The sequence below is a fragment of the Entelurus aequoreus genome, linkage group LG27 (assembly GCF_033978785.1).
Source record: "Entelurus aequoreus isolate RoL-2023_Sb linkage group LG27, RoL_Eaeq_v1.1, whole genome shotgun sequence".
In the NCBI taxonomy this organism is placed as follows: Eukaryota; Metazoa; Chordata; class Actinopteri; order Syngnathiformes; family Syngnathidae; genus Entelurus; species Entelurus aequoreus.
The window spans coordinates 11962257-11982299 of NC_084757.1; the positions used below are offsets into that span (position 1 = coordinate 11962257).

The 20043-nt window shown below is 40.0% G+C and overlaps 2 protein-coding genes across 10 annotated transcripts in view; both read left to right on the forward strand.

The window, feature by feature from the left end:
- Positions 1-13413, forward strand: part of mettl13 (methyltransferase 13, eEF1A lysine and N-terminal methyltransferase) — a 47483-nt gene extending 34070 nt beyond the window's left edge. For 2 of the 3 annotated variants that reach the window (XM_062038862.1, XM_062038861.1), the window contains 8 exons: positions 1681-1953; positions 2016-2490; positions 5862-6061; positions 6118-6307; positions 7838-7996; positions 9687-9899; positions 11229-11360; positions 11427-13413. In XM_062038862.1, coding sequence (XP_061894846.1) covers positions 1786-1953; positions 2016-2490; positions 5862-6061; positions 6118-6307; positions 7838-7996; positions 9687-9899; positions 11229-11360; positions 11427-11692 — 1803 coding nt within the window. In that variant the 5' untranslated portion in view covers positions 1681-1785 and the 3' untranslated portion in view covers positions 11693-13413. The remainder of the gene's footprint in view (positions 1-1680; positions 1954-2015; positions 2491-5861; positions 6062-6117; positions 6308-7837; positions 7997-9686; positions 9900-11228; positions 11361-11426) is intronic. The other variant, XM_062038860.1, reaches the window with a different exon arrangement.
- Positions 11433-20043, forward strand: part of dnm3a (dynamin 3a) — a 57559-nt gene continuing 48948 nt past the window's right edge. For 2 of the 7 annotated variants that reach the window (XM_062038851.1, XM_062038856.1), the window contains exons 1-2: positions 16445-16726; positions 17230-17473. In XM_062038851.1, the coding sequence (XP_061894835.1) occupies positions 16713-16726; positions 17230-17473 (258 nt within the window). In that variant the 5' untranslated portion in view covers positions 16445-16712. Of the gene's footprint in view, positions 11546-16444; positions 16727-17229; positions 17474-20043 lie in introns of those variants that run through there. The other 5 variants (XM_062038852.1, XM_062038854.1, XM_062038855.1 and 2 more) reach the window with 4 other exon arrangements.

Genomic DNA, 20043 nt, shown 5'->3' on the forward strand with positions numbered 1-20043 from the left:
CAATTTTTCCAATTTTAAAGGGGGCGCTAGAGAGACAATTTTTGCGAACGACCCGGGACGTGCCTGCAAAAATTGGTGAGTTTTGCGTGCACGTTAATCCACTCAAACAGTATGAACCTTGTCATTTTGTGCGGTGATCTGTCATTAAAATGTCGCATCATATCTGAAATTAAATATAAACACTAAGAAAGTGCGGCGTCGTGGACATTTAATTTTTTTCAAACATTTGATTATTTGAAACAAGATGTCAAACATACATCAAATGTGACGTTTCTCCCCCATAAGTAAAATAAAACATTTAAAAAAAAATAGCAACAGTAAGAAATAAAGTAAGATGCTGGATCTACTCTTTTTTATGCTGCAGCTGTTACATATACTGTAATATTGTACATGGTAATTGGGATTTGTTGTATATTGTGTATATGTATATATAATAGGGGTGTGGGAAAAAATCGATTCAAATTCAAATCGCCATTATCACGTTGTACGATTCAGTATCGATTCTCATTTTTCAAAATTCTATTTTTTTTAATTTTTTATTTTAATTATTTTTTTCATTAATCAATACACAGCAATACCATAACAATGCAATCCAGTTCCAAAACCAAACCCGACCCAGCAACACTCAGAACAGCAATAAACAGAGCAATTGAGAGGAGACACAAACTTGACACAAAACAATCCAAAAGTAGTGAAACAAAAATGAATATTATCAACAACAGTATCAATATTAGTAACAATTTCAACATAGCAGTGATTAAAAATACCTCATTGACATTATCATTAGACATTTATAAAAATAAAAAGAACAATAGTGTCACAGTGGCTTACACTTGCATCGCATTTCATAAGCTTGACAACACACTGTGTCCAATATTTTCACAAAGATAAAATAAGTCATATTTTTTTGGTTCATTTAATAGTTAAAACAAATGTACATTATTGCAATCAGTTGATAAAACATTTTCCTTTACTATTATAAAAGCTTTTTACAAAAATCTACTACTCTGCTTGCATGTCAGCAGACTGGGGTAGATCCTGCTGAAATCCTATGTATTGAATGAATACAGAATCGTTTTGAATCGGGAAAATATCGTTTTTGAATCGAGAATCACGTTGAATCGAAAAAAATCGATTTTTAATCGAATCGTGTCCCCAAGAATCGATATTGAATCGAATCGTGGGACACCCAAAGATTCGCAGCCCTAATATATAATATGTAAATATTACTTATATGTTATATTGTATATTGCTACTATGGTACATTTTTAGTCTACGTTATACCATTTGTTTTCGCCTTCTTTTTGTGCCCTTGTGTGCATTAACCTTTCCATCCTCATCCTTTCCATCCTTTGTAACTGAGCTACTGTGTGGAACAATTTCCCTTATGGATCATTAAAGTTTGTCTAAGTCTAAGAAACCATGGACAGATGTCAACATAAAACCACAGACCGCTGCATTCCTGAATGGCCTTAGACTTGACATATAGCAACCCATGGGCACACAAAAGGCTCATCAACCACCCACATTTCAGTTGTGATTCAATCAGGGTTGGCGCCGTGGACAATTTCATTCTTTTTCTGTATTTCTGTTGTAACCTGCTGATGACACTCGAAGCTCAATGGCCACTTCCCTATGAGAGTATCCTGTTTGAAGACTCATTGTTATTCCCCATTGCAGGTGCTGGTGGTCGGCTGCGGCAACTCGGAGCTGAGCGAGCAGCTGCACGACGTCGGCTACAAACATCTGACCAACATCGACATCAGCGAGACCGTCGTGTCCCACATGAACCAGAGGAACGCCGACCGTCGGCCCGGCTTGACGTTCCAGCAGGTGGACGCCACTCGGACGCCGTACGAGGACGCGTGCTTCCAGGCGGCTCTGGACAAGGGCACTCTGGATGCCATGGCGGCCGAGGAAGAAGGCGCGCTGGCGAGGAATATGCTCGCTGAGGTAGCTCAGGAAATGGTGGCGTTTTTTGGGACAGACATGGTAGTGACGGTCTGTGTTTGCAGGTAGGCCGCGTGCTGAGTGTGGGCGGTAGATACGTGTGCGTCACGCTGGCTCAGGAGGCCGTGATCCGCCTGGCTGTGGAGCACTTTGCCCAGCTGGGATGGGCGGTGAGGCTTCACTGCCTGCAGGAAGAAACCAGCGCGGATGAGGCGGAGGGCTCCTTCGCTCTGCCCGTTTTCGTCCTGGTCTGCACCAAGTTCCGCCGGCCCATGCCGACGCCCATTTTGGAGATGTGCCTCGGCGAAGACGGGGCCCCGACCCGCCTGGCGCAGGTGGCGGACTTGCTGACGGCCGTGCGGGAGCGTCAGGCGTACTCCGTCCTGAGGAAGAGGCTCCGCACCGAGACGGACGCCGGCGCCAACCTGTCGCTCACTCTGTGCCAGGCCAAGACGGGGCTGCCCAGATACACGCTGACTGTGCAGGATTCACCACCCGGGACCAAAGTGCCGAGGTCCAACCCGTTTGCCATTTTTATTGGTGAGTCTCTTTTCTGTTTGATTCACTTCAACAACATGCATTGAGTCTCCTCATTTTTTCCACATTCACAGTTGTGTTCTAAATACTTAAGTGGTTCTCACACTTTTTTCACCAAATACCACCTCAGAAAACACTCCAAGTACCACCATAATGACCAACATTAAAATACAGTAGCGTAGTAGGCCTAAGTGCTCATTATAACAAGGCAAAGGTTTTTTTTTAACAAGTATATTTAATATTATACACACTTTGAACAGTAAGTAACACTGTGTTTGAATATTTAAGTGATTCTTTGGCGTACCATGAGATATAGCCCGCATACCACTAGTGGTACACGTACCGCTGCTTTAAATAATGAGTCTTCAATGTTTTCCAGGCCAAAGACCCCCAAACTAATGGAGAGCAGAAGCATGGATCTCCTACTTTTTTTTTACAACATAAATACAACGTTGACAAAGCATGCTTTTTGACAACGTTTAATCAATGTAGGGTTCTAACGTCGATTTGACCATTTAAATTTGGTCCTTTCCCAACCAATATTCTACAACACAAACACAACGTTGAAACAACATGCTTTTTAACAACGTTTAATCAATGTAGAGTTCTGAAGTTGATTTGACCCTTGAAATTTGGTCAATATTCTACAACACAAAAGCAACGTTGAAACAACATGCTTTTTGACAACGTTTAATCAATGTTGAGTTCTGACCGTTGAAATGTGGTCATTTCCCAACCAATATCTACAACACAACACAACGTTGAAACAACATACTTTTTGACAACGTTTAATCAATGTTGGGTTGTGAAGTTGATTTGACCGTTGAAATGTGGTCATTTCCCAACCAATATTCTACAACTCAAATGCAACGTTGAAACAACATGCTTTTTGACAACGTTTAATCAATGTTGAGTTCTGACGTAGATTTTGAACATTGAAATTTGGTCATTTCCCAACCAATATTCTACAACTCAAATGCAACGTTGAAACAACATGCTTTTTGACAACGTTTAATCAATGTTGAGTTCTGACGTGGATTTTGAACATTGAAATTTGGTCATTTCCCAACCAATATTCTACATCACAAATATAACGTTGAAACTACATGCTTTTGGACAACATTTAATCATTGAGTTCTGACGTCGATTTGACCCTTGAAATGTGGTCATTTCCCTACCAATATTCTACAACACAAATGCAACGTTGAAACAACATGCTTTTTGACAACGTTTAATCAATGTTGAGTTCTGACCGTTGAAATTTGGTCATTTCCCAACCAATATCTACAACACAACACAACGTTGAAACAACATACTTTTTGACAATGTTTAATCAATGTTGGGTTGTGAAGTTGATTTGACCGTTGAAATGTGGTCATTTCCCAACCAATATTCTACAACGCAAATGCAACGTTGAAACAACATGCTTTTTGACAACGTTTAATCATTGAGTTCTGACGTCGATTTGACCATTGAAATGTGGTCATTTCCCTACCAATATTCTACAACACAAATACAACGTTGAAACAATATGCTTTTTGACAACGTTTAATCAATGTTGAGTTCTGACGATTAGACCGTTGAAATTTAGTCAATTTCCAACCAATATTCTACAACACAAACACAACGTTGAAACAACATGCTTTTTGACTGCATTTATTCAATGTCATGTTGTGACGTTGATTTGACCATTGAAATTTGGTCATTTCCCAACCAATATTCTACAACCCAAATGCAACGTTGAAACAACATGCTTTTTGACAACGTTTAATCAATGTTGAGTTCTGACCGTTGAAATGTGGTCATTTCCCAACCAATATCTACAACACAACACAACGTTGAAACAACATACTTTTTGACAACGTTTAATCAATGTTGGGTTGTGAAGTTGATTTGACCATTGAAATGTGGTCATTTCCATACCAATATTATACAACTCAAATGCAACGTTGAAACAACATGCTTTTTGACAACGTTTAATCAATGTTGAGTTCTGACGATTTGACCGTTGAAATTTAGTCAATTTCCAACCAATATTCTACAACACTAACACAACGTTGAAACAACATGCTTTTTGACTGCATTTATTCAATGTCATGTTGTGATGTTGATTTGACCATTGAAATTTGGTCATTTCCCAACCAATATTCTACAACCCAAATGCAACGTTGAAACAACATGCTTTTTGACAACGTTTAATCAATGTTGGGTTCTGAAGTTGATTTGACTGTTGAAATTTGGTCATTTCCCAACCAATATTCTACAACACAAATGCAACGGGCAGATGTTTTTTGACAACGTTTAATCAATGTTGAGTTCTGACGATTTGACCGTTGAAATTTAGTCAATTTCCAACCAATATTCTACAACACTAACACAACGTTGAAACAACATGCTTTTTGACTGCATTTATTCAATGTCATGTTGTGACGTTGATTTGACCATTGAAATTTGGTCATTTCCCAACCAATATTCTACAACCCAAATGCAACGTTGAAACAACATGCTTTTTGACAACGTTTAATCAATGTTGGGTTCTGAAGTTGATTTGACTGTTGAAATTTGGTCATTTCCCAACCAATATTCTACAACACAAATGCAACGGGCAGATGTTTTTTGACAACGTTTAATCAATGTTGAGTTCTGAAGATTTGACCATTGAAATTTGGTCATTTCCAAACCAACAAATGCAATGTTGAAACAACATGCTTTTTGACAACGTTTAATCAATGTTGAGTTCTGACGATTTGACCGTGGAAATTTGGTCATTTCCAAACCAATATTCTACAACACAAATGCAACGTTGAAACAACATGCTTTTTGACAACGTTTATTCAATGTCATGTTGTGACGTTGATTTGATCGTTGAACTTTGGTCATTTCCCAACCAATATTCTAAAACACAAATACAACGTTGACACAACGTTTAATCAATGTTGGGTTCTGACGTTGATTTGACCATTGAAATTTGGTCATTTCCCAACCAATATTCTACAACACAAATACAACGTTTAAACAACATGCTTTTTGACAACATTTATTCAATGTCATGTTGTGACGTTGATTCGACCATTGAAATTTGGTCATTTCCTAACCAACAACGCGGATCCTATGTTGTCTCAATTTACATATGCGACTATTTTGCAACGTTGTTCCAAAGTCAGTTTTAAAGGACATGTACGTATAATCAACGTTGTATCAACGTCTTGTGCCTGCTGGGGTAAAGGTGCAGATTTTAACCAGTTTTTACTGTTTTTGTGTGCAGGGGCTCAGAAGAGTTGCACATACAAATCATCCAGTCATGACTGTCCAGTGCATTGTTTTGATGTTGTGCAGGTGTACCTAATGTAGTGGCCATGCGTGCGTGCTTTCAGTGCCTCAAGGGAGTGAGACAGCGTGGCTCTACAGCTCCAGCGAGGGACGCCGGCAGCTGGCAGCCAGCGCTAACTTTCGCCGCCTGCTCATTGTGGCCATGCACAGGAATCAGGAGTACGCCGACATGCAGGCCGTCCAATCAGAACTCTCGCCGATGGTGATGGACCTGGCTCCGCCGGGAATGGCCGACAATCAGCAGGTAGGATGCGCCCGATCACCGGGATTTAGTCTGTACTGACTGGAACCCCACTTCAGGTCCCCTTTCTGTCCGTCGGCGGCGACCTGGGCTGGCGAGAGGTGGTCAGCAGGGGCGTGAGCGAGCACAGTGGCGAGTACTGCGTGGAGAACGTCAGAGGGGAGGACGGCGAGCTGTACCGCAGACTGGTCTTCCTGTCCAACGTGGTTCTGGTACAGTCTGAGAGTCGCCTCGTCTCCTCGAACAGCGGTCAGTTTTACATTTGCCTGTTCGTCGTCGTTTCCAAACTGCTGTTTTTTTTGTCATTTTAAGATTCAAAAAGTTCTTGGAATTATTTATTTTTGCCATCTCACCGTTGAGTTAAAGCAGGGGTCGGCAACCCAAAACGTTGAAAGAGCCATATTGGACCACAAATACAAAAAACTAATCTGTCTGGAGCCTCAAAAAATTAAAAGTCTTATATAAGTGTTATAATGATGGCAACACATGATGTAAGTAGCTACAAAATTAAAGCATGCGTAGAGAAGTGAAGTGAATTATATTTCTATAGCGCTTTTTCTCTAGTGACTCAAAGCGCTTTACATAGTGAAACCCAATATCCAAGTTACATTTAATCCAGTGTGGGTGGCACTGGGAGCAGGTGGGTAAAGTGTCTTGCCCAAGGACACAACGGCAGTGACTAGGATGGCGGAAGCGGGGATCGAACCTGCAACCCTCAAGTTGCTGGCACGGCCACTCTACCAACCGAGCTATACCGCCCGTAGGCGTAGGCCATTTTAATATTTTTAATTTTTAAAACCAATACATATAGTTTTTTTTTTATGTGGGCTCTGAACAGAGGATGTCGTTGTGGCTTGTGCAGCCCTTTGAGACACTTGTGATTTAGGGCTATATAAATAAACATTGATTGATTGATTGATATCTTTAGGGCTTTCCTGAAGTTTGGTACCGGTAACTTGAAAGGGTCTTAGTCATAAAAATGCAAAAAATATGTAATATATTATTTTATTTTATTTCTTATATCTCTAAATCAACTTCAGGTCTATCTGTTGACATCAAGTAAAAAAAAAAAAGAAAAAAAAAAGAGGATGCCCTTTTTGTCAAAGAAAATCCAGTTTTTTATGACAAAACCACCAAATATGCAATATTTTCCCAGTAAAATATTTCAAAGGGGAATATCCAATGTGAAATAATGGGAGTCTTAAGTGGGTCAATAATTTATAACACCGTTCATTTCAATGTATTGTTCATTTTTAAGCAATGACTGTTTAAAAAAAAATCCACAAAAAATCTTGGGGATCCAAAGTAGCCTCAGTAATAGAAATGTTAAAATAAAATATGGTATACATTTTTTTACTTTGTTTTTACATTTATTACTTTCAACACTAAAGTGTCCAGATAAACTTCAGATCTATCAGTCGACTATACATTTTTTGAAAATTTTTATGCTATGTTTTTTTATGCCCTTTTTGTCAAAGAAAACATTTTTATACATGGCAATATTTCCCCCAAAAAATAATTCAAAGTGCAATATTTGATGTGAAGTAATTGGAGTCTTAAATAGGTCAATAATTAATAACAACATTGATTTTAATTCATGATTATTTTTTGAGCAATGAGCACTTTTGACACCCGTGAGTTAGATAATCCCTCATGTATTTAAACAAATGTTATTCTTAGACAATAACATTGCATAGTGTAGTTTGGTATTGATATGTACTACCAATAAACAATAAAAAACATGCATGTAAAAAAACAAAAACGTTTCTGTTCCGCCAGCATCCAGTCACAAGAAGAAGAGCAAAAAGAAAAGCAAACAATCCTCGGCGGCGCCGTCGTCCTCTCTGTCAGTGCACAGCGGCTTCCTGTGCTGCGCTCACCACAAAGTCATGGTCGCTGCCCTCGCCATGCTGGACTTGGACATGGAGAACGACAAAGGTACACGTCTACTCACACTCACACTTGACCTCGCCTATTGAAAAGTTGCAGAAGTTGTTAGAATGAATTCTCTTTTGCTGTACCGGAGAACATCACTCTATTGATTGTGCTGCCATCAATCAATAAATCAATCAAAATAATCAATCACTCTTGTTTGTAGTTCAAGGACTAATGTCCTGTGGGCTCTGTACCGAGGATGTCGTTGTGGCTTGTACAGCCCTTTGAGACACTTGTGATTTAGGGCTATATAAATAAACATTGATTGATTGATTGATTTACTTTGCTTTTGAGCTGGGTTTGAATTAAGTGCGCCCTCTGCTGGCTGTTGCGAAGTAGTGGTATCCAGTGTTCTGTATTTTGGATTGTTAACCCCGCCTTCCGCCCGAATGCAGCTGAGATAGGCTCCAGCACCCCCCGTGACCCCAAAAGGGACAAGCGGTAGAAAATGGATGGATGGATAGCTCAGGGATGTCAAACTGGTTTTCATTGAGGGACACATGGCAGTTATGGCTGCCATTAGAGGGTCGCTTGTAACAGTGAATAATGTATGAACTTGCCTCTGGATTTCATTATTACTTATATAAATTGTTTCAAAGATTTTACTGTAAAATCTTTACATTTACAAAATGTTACTGTAAAATATAGCATTCTTTTTTTAATACATTTTTTTTTTACAACATTGTAATATCTCTGTAGTCCCTGTGTGAATGGTAAAACAGTACCACTGTTTTTTTGGGGGGGTTTTACGGAAAAATCTGGCAGCTTAGTTGCCAGAATTTTACCATTAAATTAAAAACAGTGTTTTTTACAACATTATATAGTTAATGGAAAAACAGTACAAGTTATTTTTTTATTCTGGCAACCTAGCTGCCAGTTTTTCTACCGTAAAAACAAATGTACCGTCTTTCCAATTACAGTAATACACCGTTAAAAACAACAACCGTAGATTTTACAGTCAAAAACTGGCAGTTCAATCAACATAATTCTAACGCAAAAACCTGGTAGTTTTTTTCAATTTACAATAATATGCTGTAAAGAACACCGTAAAATGTATTGTCATTTTTATTAATTCGATGGGTAGTTTGCTGTAAAATCATAAGTCAAGCAGATATTGAAGTATTTATTTTTATTTAGACAAAAAATGTTTGGAGAGTATGATAATATACTGTAATATTTGTTGCAATAATGGATACTATTAAAGTTTAAAAGGCATGCAATTTCAAGCCTATCCCAACTTCATTCAAGCGGAAGGTGGGGTACACCCTGGACAAGTCGCCACCTCATCGCAGGGCCAACACAGATAGACAGAACCGGTATAGTACCGTTTTTGACTCATTAGTACCACGATACTATACCAGTACCGGTATACCGTACAACCCTATCTCGGTGTTTAAAATGTTTATGCCTATCCTCCAGTGATAATGATACTTAATAATGATACTGCAAATGCTAAGAAATGCAGTCTATTTGCTGTGATGGATGTGATTAATAATAGCTTAGAGAAGCGGTTCTACACATAATCAGCTTCTAGCCGCTCATCAGCCGCGGGACTATAAATAAATACAGTATAAGCCATTTATGATCGACATTAAAAAGCATTAATCGGCTATGGCGATCACATATTTTTTCACAAAAATGTGACGATACGGATCGACTAATAGTAACCCTTCTTTCCTCCCCCACTCCGTAGATGTCCCTGTGTCGGTGCTCCTGGTGGGACTGGGAGGAGGAGGCCTGCCTCAGTTCCTGCGGGACTTTGTACCCGCTGTTTCTGTGGAGGTGGTGGAACTGGATCCGGCGGTGCTGGAAGTGGCCAAGGAGTGGTTCTGCTTTCGACCCGACGATCACCTGACCGTCACGCTCGGGGACGGCCTGGAACGCATCTGTGCCTTGGAAAAAGAAGGTTAATGGCGGGATGTACACTACCGTTCAAAAGTTTGGGGTCACCCAAACAATTTTGTGGAATAGCCTTCATTTCTAAGAACAAGAATAGACTGTCGAGTTTCAGATGAAAGTTCTCTTTTTCTGGCCATTTTGAGCGTTTAATTGACCCCACAAATGTGATGCTCCAGAAACTCAATCTGCTCAAAGGAAGGTCAGTTTTGTAGCTTCTGTAACGAGCTAAACTGTTTTCAGATGTGTGAACATGATTGCACAAGGGTTTTCTAATCATCAATTAGCCTTCTGAGCCAATGAGCAAACACATTGTCCCATTAGAACACTGGAGTGATAGTTGCTGGAAATGGGCCTCTATACACCTATGTAGATATTGCACCAAAAACCAGACATTTGCAGCTAGAATAGTCATTGTGTGTGTGTGCAGAAAACATCGCACAGGGCGATGGGATGCGTCTAGTGCAGTAGCCTTGGAGTAGTAGTACCTGTAGTTAGTGCATGCTGCATGCCGCTTTTGCTTGCTATGCTGCATGCTGCTTCTGCCTGATACTCATTGCTTTCAGCTAGTGCCGCCGGCTAGCCCTCTGTCTCAGAGGGCGAAAAGAGGAGCCGAGTGCATAAGCCTCCTCAGCCGGTACATAGCCTCTCCATTGTCAAGACTCGTACATGCCTCCTCGTGGCCACACACGGTAACTGGAACCTCGCGGTTCCAGGCTAAGTTGTACGGGATCTCGGAGCAGCAGGGGGCCCCAGAGACGGGGCATGCAGGCCCACCGGTGTGTGGACATGCCCTGGTGCCCAGTCAACCCCTGTCCCAGCTATGGGTAAATAACCCCAGCTATGGGCGAATAGTGAAAACCGCCTCAACGGTGGACCAGGCGGAAGATGGCGGCAGCGGAATGCACCACAACGGCTGGGAAGGCGGATGAAGGCTGCAGCAAAGACGGGTCCCCAGTCGTCTTGGTCTCCATGCCACTGGACCCTGGCCCGCTCAATGCCAAGGACTGTGTGGTGGCTGACCGTGCACCAGTCTCCCCACATTAAAAGATTCCACGCACAGGCGTCCTCCATATAGGGAATACGACCCTACGGAGGACAGTCATACTCGTTTCGAGTGACCGCCGACGACGACGACGAGTCATTTACCACATTAGCAATGTATAGAGTGTATTTCTTTAAAGTTAAGACTAGTTTAAAGTTATCTTCATTGAAAAGTACAGTGCTTTTCCTTCAAAAATAAGGACATTTCAATGTGACCCCAATCTTTTGAACGGTAGTGTAAACAATACAGAGCTAGACCAGGCTGTAGCTTTTCCTTTTTTTTTTTTAAACACAGGCGAGCACTTTTTTGACGCCATCATGTTCGACGTGGACAACAAAGACAGCACGGTGGGTATGAGCAGTCCGCCTGCTGCCTTTGTAGAAAGCGCCGTCTTGCACCAAGTCAGTCGCCTTCTAACCCCTAAAGGTACGCTTTACATTTTTAATAACCATGAAAAATGCGAGCGACTTCATACCTCCCTCTGGCCCCCAGGTGTTTTCATACTTAACCTGGTGTGCCGAGACTCCGCCTTGAGGAAAGACGTGCTGGAGCGTGTGAGCCGCGTGTTCCCGACGATCCTCTTCAGGGCGATCGACGGGGAGGTGAACGAGGTGCTCGTCTGCGCTCGCGGGGAAAGCGTCCCGTTAGCGTCGCTGAAGCGAGCGAGCGGCCGCCTGCAGAGCGCGCTGCGCTCGGACGTGAGCAGGGGGCCCCAGATAGACATTGCAGACTTGTTGAAAGACTTGAGAGTCGCGTGAGAGCATCGGGCACTAAGTACGGAAGTGTTCATGTACAAAACCCAAAACCAGTGAAGTTAGCACGTTGCGTAAATGGTAAATAAAAACAGAATACAATAATTTGCAAATAATTTTCAACTTATATTCAATTGAAAAGGCAAGGCAACTTTATTTGTATAGCGCTTTTCATACACAAGGCAGACTCAAAGTGCTCCACAGACAACAAAGTGAAATGAAAGAAAAATAAAAGCAAAATTAAAATGCAGACAATAAAAATAAAAACAGTGCGGACGTTAAAAGTTAAAAGATTCAAAGATTTAGCTGAAAGCTAAGGTGAACATAAAAGTCTTCAGTCTACTTTTAAAAGTAGTCAGAGTTGGAGAGAGTCTGACATCTTCAGGAAGTTTATTCCAGCTATTTGTTGCATAGTGACTGAATGATGCTCTCCCTTGATTTGAGTTTACTCTGGGAACCGCTAACAGATTGGTCTCAGAAGATCTTAGTGATCTAGCGGGCAATAGACTGCAAAGACAAGATACTTAACGTTCGAACTGGTATTTTATTTATTTTTTCAAATATTAGGTCATTTGGAATTTGATACCCGCAACATGTTTCAAAAAAGGTGGCAAAAAAGAGTGAGAAAGTTGAGGAATGCTCATCAAACTTATTTGGAACATCCCACAGGTGAACAGTCTAATTGGGAACAGGTGGGTGCCATGATTGGGTATAAAAGCAGCTTCCATGAAACGCTCAGTCATTCACAAACAAGGATGGGGCGAGGGTCACCGCTTTGTCAACAAATGCGTGCGCAAACTGTCCAACAGTTTAAGAACAACATTTCTCAACCAGCTATTGCAAGGAATTTAGGGATTTCACCATCTACTGTCTGTAATACCATCAAAAGGTTCAGAGAATCCGGAGAAATCACTGCACGTAAGCGATGATATTATATGTTGCCATCCAAGCAACGTTATCATGGACGCCCCTGCTTATTTCAGCAAGACAGTGGCAAGCCAAGTGTTACAACACCTTCATAGTAAAAGAGCGCAGGAAGCCTATCTCAATCAGTGCGTCTGTAATCCGATACCCGTGTACTAGTTTGTCTGTATTTCAATCTCTGTGTATTTGCATATTTTATTTTGTGTCCGTATTTAGATTTGTGTGTTAGTAAAAACAAATCTGTCTGTCTGTATTTCGATTTGTGTGTGTGTGTGTGTGTGTGTGTGTGTGTGTGTGTGTGTGTGTGTGTGTGTGTGTGTGTGTGTGTGTGTGTGTGAGTGTGTGTGTGTGTGAAAAAATCAGAATCAGAAATACTTTATTAATCCCAGAGGGGAAATTGAGATTTTCAGCAAAATCCCATTCAAGAGCAGACAAACATTAGAGCAGGGGTCCCCAAACCAAAATCCGGCCCGCGGGAAGTCTCAAGTTTTTTTAGTTTTTTTGTCCTACACCTTCTATGTTAGCTACCTTTCTTTGTTTATAATGTCTATTTTCTGCTGGATCTACTCTCTATTTTATGATGCCCTTTTTTTTGCTGCAGCTGTTACATATACTGTAATATTGTACATCAGGGGTGTCCGACTCATTTTAGCTCGGGGGCCGCATGGAGGGAAATCTGTGCACACGCGGGCCGGACTATTAAAATCATGGCATTGAAACAAAAAAAAATAAAGACAACTTCAGATTGTTTTCTTGGTCTTACTTTGGCCAAAAATAGAACAAACACATTCTGGAAATACGACAACAAAAGTATAGAAAAAAATACCAGGCAGCGGTAAAGTTTAGATCAGGGTTCCCCAAACTACGGCCCGCTGGAAATCTCAAGTTTTTTTAAAAATTTGTCCCTTTTAATCTTTTTTTTACCACTTGTTACTTTCGGGGTCCGCTCAGGCAAATCATATTGTCTAAAAATGCATTTTCCCATCGATAACATGACATCATTGCGCTCGTGCCGCAGTGTCGGGTGAGCATGCACACGCGGCGCACTCTTTTAGTCAGTTAGTGCATGAGGAATATATATATATATATATATATATATGTATATACTGTATACATATATATATATATATATATACTGTATGTATGTACCGGTACCGTATTTTTCGGACTTTTAGTCGCTCCGGAGTATAAGTCGCACCTGCCGAAAATGCATAATAAAGAAGGAAAAAAACATATATAAGTCGCATTTTTGGGGGAAATTTATTTGATAAAACCCAACACCAAGAATAGACATTTGAAAGGCAATTTAAAGTAAATAAAGAATAGTGAACAACAGGCTGAATAAGTGTATTTTATATGAGGCATAAATAACCAACTGAGAACGTGCCTGGTATGTTAACGTAACATATTATGGTAAGAGTCATTCAAATAACTATAACATATAGAACATGCTATGCGTTTACCAAACAATCTGTCACTCCTAATCGCTAAATCCCATGAAATCTTATACGTCTAGTCCAGTGGTTCTTAACCTGGTGGCACCGGAACCCACCAGTTTCATACAGTATGCGCATTTACCGAACCCTTCTTTAGTGATAAATTAAAAAAAATACATTTCAAATTCAAGACAAAGTTATATGTTTTTGGTAACACTTTAGTATGGGTAACATATTCTATTTAACAAAGACTTAATTTAGAGTTATTTGAACACTAGGAGAACATATTCTAAGTAACAAAGACTTAATTTAGAGTTATTTGAACACTAGGGGAACATATTCTAAGTAACAAAGACTTAATTTAGAGTTATTTGGACACTAGGGGAACATATTCTAAGTAACAAAGACTTAATTTAGAGTTATTTGAACACTAGGGGAACATATTCTAAGTAACAAAGACTTAATTTAGAGTTATTTGGTCAGGGTCAGGGTTATAATAAGGCCATGTCGAATAAGGCATTAATAAGTACTTAATAATGACTAGTTAAGAGCCAACGTGTTACTAATTTGCATGTTAATAAGCAACTAATTAATGGTGAATATGTTCCCCATACTAAAGTGTTACCATGTTTTTTTTACTGGTGCATAAAATGAAGCGTGCATGAACATCACCTTGTTCAAAGAACAAAACCAACACAGTGCATAAACTCACAACAAATTACACACCTGCAAATCAGTCAGCTGTTGCCGTATCCGTGATACGCCGATAGGGAGAAGTTTTTATTTACACGACGATTTGGGTGTGTTTTGACCTCCGCCGAACCCCTGAGGCCGACTCACCGAACCCCTAGGGTTCGATCGAACCCAGGTTAAGAACCACTGGTCTAGTCTCTTACGTGAATGAGCTAAATCAGGGGTGTCCGAACTTTTCCCACTCAGGGCCACAGACTGAAAAATCAAAGCATCTGGGGGCCATTTTTATATTTTTCCTTTTTTTTTAAACCAATACAATACATAGGTTGTTTTGTTTTTTTAACCTTTATGGCTTTCCTCAAGTTTGGTCCCCGGTACCCGGAAGGGTCTCAGTCATAAAAATGTTAGAAATAAGTCATAAATTATTATTTTTTCATTCAACGCTTGAATCTCGAGATCAACTTCAGGTCTGTCTGTCGTTATAACGTTTTTTTTAATTTTGTTTTTATGTTTATGCCCTTTATGTCAAAACCCTTATTTATATGGCAAACACACAAACTATGCAACATTTTCCCCCAAAACATTTCAAAGTGGAATATTTGATGTGAAGTAATTGGAACCTTAAATAGGTCAATAATTCATAACAATAAAAAACTAAAAAGAATAAGTGTTGAAAATAAGCCAAATTTCTATTTTTTTTTTTACTATTAACGCTTAAGTCTGTAGATCTGTTGATTATAAGATTTTATAACTTTTTAATTTTGTTTGTTTGTTTGTTTGTTGCCCTTTTTGTGAAAGAAAACTTTGTTTCGCACAAACTATGCAATATTTTCCCCCCAAAATATTTCAAAGTGGAATTGCTCCAGTGAAGTAATTGGAGCCTTCAATAGGTCAATAACAGTCCGCATGGCACCTTTGTGTTATTAGTGTCAACATTGCCACTTTTTCTTGTTACATTTCACCTGTTTACTCTTTTATTACACTTTTTCATGATTTACACTTTTATTGTAGTATTTGCAGAATGTGCCGGGGGCCGTTTAACAAATTAGCTGGGGGCCACAATTGGCCCTCGGGCCGCACTTTGGCCATGCCTGAGCTAAATAATATTAATTGATATTTTACGGTAATGTGTTAATAATTTCACACATAAGTCGCTCCTGAGTATAAGTCGCACCCCCGGCCAAACTATGAAAAAAACTGCGACTTACAGTCCGAAAAATACGGTATACACTCATCATGGCCTTCATGGGCACTTAAAGGGGAACTGCACTTTATAAAATATTACCTGTCACCCACATGTTTTATGTGAATTAACAACACTTCTTTCACTTTTCCGTCTGTCCTAAATCGTAAAAAAAACGCAAACAAGAGGCGGCCAACAATGCAAGTAATAGGGAGTCGTCTCGTCCGCCGATAATTGTCGGGTTCAAACACTGACGACATCTATTAAACAGACGAAGAAGCAAGGAATTCAACAGAGACAGAATTAAATTTGGCTCAATGAGGAGAAACGCGTAGACCTGTAATTTGCTGCGTGTTCGATGTTAATTAAAGCGGCGTCTTATTTTATGGTTCACCAAAACGTGGCGCTCCCTGTTGCCAAAAGATTTGGCATTTTTTTCATTCCTGGTTTAGCTTCCAAGTGTTTCTCTGCACTGTAGTCAGTCCCCTCACACATCACTGGCCAGGAATGAGGAAGTTATTTACAGCGTGCTGGGCTCTTCCCTCCTGGTTCTCTTCTTCTTCTTTTTTTTAATGCTACATAGCCAGTAAAATGCATTTAAGTAGATTAGATGGGATAAATGTATGACTTTAACCATAACTTGCCTGACATTGCTCGCATGAGTAACGCAAATGTGTTAAATTCCGCGCATGCGCACTCACATCGCGCCCGTTAGCTAGCTGTCAAAAAGTTTTTCCCTCCTGCTTCTCTCTGCCGTGGAGCCCACTCAGCGCCGCGGACGCACCGCTAAATGTCTCCACGGAGGTAAGGAGGAACTTGAACTCCGTGAATAGTGAGCTAAACGAGCGGAAAATGTTCTTCAAATTGTATTATTAGCCGCAACCGCACATTCTTTCGTGCTAGCCGTCCCGAAGAACTTGCTTTCAACAAGCTAGCAACACGCCCATGCCGCTTTTTTGTTACGCGTATATTTTGAACGATAACTTTTTCATTGCGTGACCCAGGCATAAGTAAGAGTTCACTCGACCATTTATCGGAAAAGTGTTGAATTTCAACGGTTTTTCAAAGTACTTGTACTCCGGCGTTGCTAGGGGCAACCGCGGGATGGAGTGTTGCACGTGAACGCAACACTCCCAAAAAATGTGCCACTGGAAGGGACCTTGAACGCAACTGACGATAACAGTGTTATGTCGCCTTTAATGCTTTCAGCTCATAGGTCGAGCGTGTACAAATATGACAGGAGTGTTATCAATTTAATCACTATTCAAGGTAGAAGTGGTTTATATAAAATGCAATTTTCGCTTCAGCTTGCTGTTGAAACACCGAGCAGGCCTCGTCGAAGTTCAGGTGGAGTTCAGGGGTTGTTCTTCGGCTCGGAAATTCCGACTTCCCAGCAACACCTTGACTGAGCAGCATGATTTCTATGATCAACCGCCTCCAAGACGCCCTAAGCGGCGCCGGGCAGAGCTACTCCCTCCTCCTGCCGCAGATCGCCGTGGTGGGCGGCCAAAGCTGCGGGAAGAGCTCCGTCCTGGAGAACTTTGTGGGCAGGTAAGCTTCCCTTCGGTGACCTTTTTTTAAAAAAAAAACAAACTCAAATATGAAAGCCACAAACATTTTGAACATGCATTGATTGATTGATTGAGATTTTTATTAGTAGATTGCACAATACAGTACATATTCCGTACAATTGACCACTAAATGGTAACACCCGAATAAGTTTTTCAACTTGTTTAAGTCGGGGTCCACGTAAATCAATTCATGGTACAACTTTTGAAAATGAGCTTGAGTTTTTTAAATAACCTTTTGAGCAAAAACCTGCAACATCTGTCACTTGGAAAATACCCTTTGGCCCTTCAAGGCAGTGTTTTTGTGTTTTTCAACCTTTTTTGAGCCAAGGCATATTTTTTTCATTTAAAAAACCCGCAGGTGCACCACCAGCAGAAATCATAAAGAAATGAAATACAGTAGACTATAAAAAGTCGTTGTCGCAATTGTTGGATATGAATTCAAACCATAACCAAGCATGCATCTATATAGCTCTTGTCTCAAAGTAGGTGTACTGTCACTAGGGATGATGTTTGATAAGAAATTATGGAGTTCGAGCCTATTATCGAATCCTTTTATCAAACTGATTCCTTATCGATTCTCTTATCGAATCCAAATAGGTTGTTGTATATGAAAAAAAACCACAATATTTGGTTTAACAAAAGTTCACTTTTATAAGAAAAAATAAAATAAATAGATAAATATTGACTGTTACCCCCCTAAAAAAAATATATATATTGACTGTTGTTAGCCAAAGTATATTAAGTGGGATTTTTCAGAAAAACAAATATATACATTAACACAAAAACAACCTGTCTGTGTGATCACTATAGGTGTATAAATAATAATATAGTGTTAAATAAAATCAGTACATTGGGCACAAAACTGAAAATAATACAGCTCTCCAAAAAGTGCACTTCTGCTGCTATTGGAACATACTAACTACACACACAGGCAGACAGCTAACAAACAATCCAAGACGTCTAATAAAGTTCCAAAGCAGATTAATCCATTTAGGCTCTTTATTGTTGTTGATCTTGCTTTGTCTTTTCCTATCTTTACTTTTGTCTTGCACTGGACTGTTATTTTCTTTCTTTTTTTAAACTGAAATACACACAATGACAAATGTATAAGCTATGTGATTCAATTAACATACTCAAATTTAATACACATTAGCTTCACACAAATATACAGTACTATCATCAAACAAATACTTCTGAGTGTTGATACTATTTCGATGGTGGAAATACACGACTGGCAGCCATTTTAAGTCCTCAAATCATCCATTGAAACTGTGCACAAAAATCGTTTTTCAATAAACATCTTAGTTTTAAATTTAACCACTTTCCACCTTAATATTGAGTTACATAAACAAGTTAAACAGTTTACTTACAGACTTATCTTTTCCAAGGCTTGTAAGAGCTAACACAACTTGTCTACTTCTCAATTGTCTCATGAACTGAACTGACTCGCCAACCCGGAAGTGGCCAGACTAATGACGCGTAGTATTTTCATATCGCCACAAGGTGTCAGTAAGAGTCTACAATCAAATGGGCATAACATTTCCCATTTGGGATTCGTTCCCAGGGATTCGAATAAAGAACCAACTCTTTTTCTTTACTATAGTGGTCTCGATAACGGGTACCGGTTCTCAAAAAGGGATTCGAGTCCAAGGACTCGGTTCTTTTCTTATCGAACAACCGGGTTAACCGGGTTCGGGCACCATCCCTAACTGTCACGGCCTGTCACATCACTTATTTTGAGTTTTTTGGTGTTTTCCCGTGCGTAGTGTTTTAGTTCTTGTCTTGCGCTCCTATTTTGGTGGCTTTTCCTGTTTTGTTGGTATTTTCCTGTTGCAGTTCCATGTCTTCCTTTGATCGATATTCTCCGCATCTGCTTTGTTTTAGCAATGAAGACTATTTAAGTTGTTTTTATCCTTCTTTGTGTGGACATTGTTGATTGTCATGTCATGTACGGATGTACTTTGTGGACGCCGTCTGCTCCACGCGCTGTAAGTCTTTGCTGTCGTCCAGCATTCTGTTTTTGTTTACTTTGCAGCCAGTTCAGTTTTAGTTTCGTTTTGCATCGCCATCCCTAAGCTTCAATGCCTTTTCTTAGCGGCACTCACATTTTGTTTATTTTTGGTTTAAGCATTAGATACCTTTTTACCTGCACACTGCCTCCTGCTGTCATCTGCATATTGTGACCATAACAAACCATGTTCCCGACATCTACAAAGCAATTAGCTACCTGCTGCCACCTACTGATTTGGAAGAGTATACATGGTTACTCTGCCGAGGTCTAGACAGCACCGACACTCAACAACGGCACGTTTGCGGATTATAACTACTGGTTTGCAAAAAAAATATTTTTAACCCAATTAGGTGAAATTACATAATCTCATAATCTGTATCTCATGACACACTAGTTGAAAAACACTGCTTTAAGGAATTACTTGTAGCTTGTGTGCTACCTGTTGCAGCATTGCAAATTGTGACGATAGCACTGTTTTTTTTTAATGTATCCGTCGAGGAAAGGGTTCGTAAATCGTGGAGGTTTCGATGTTTAATAGT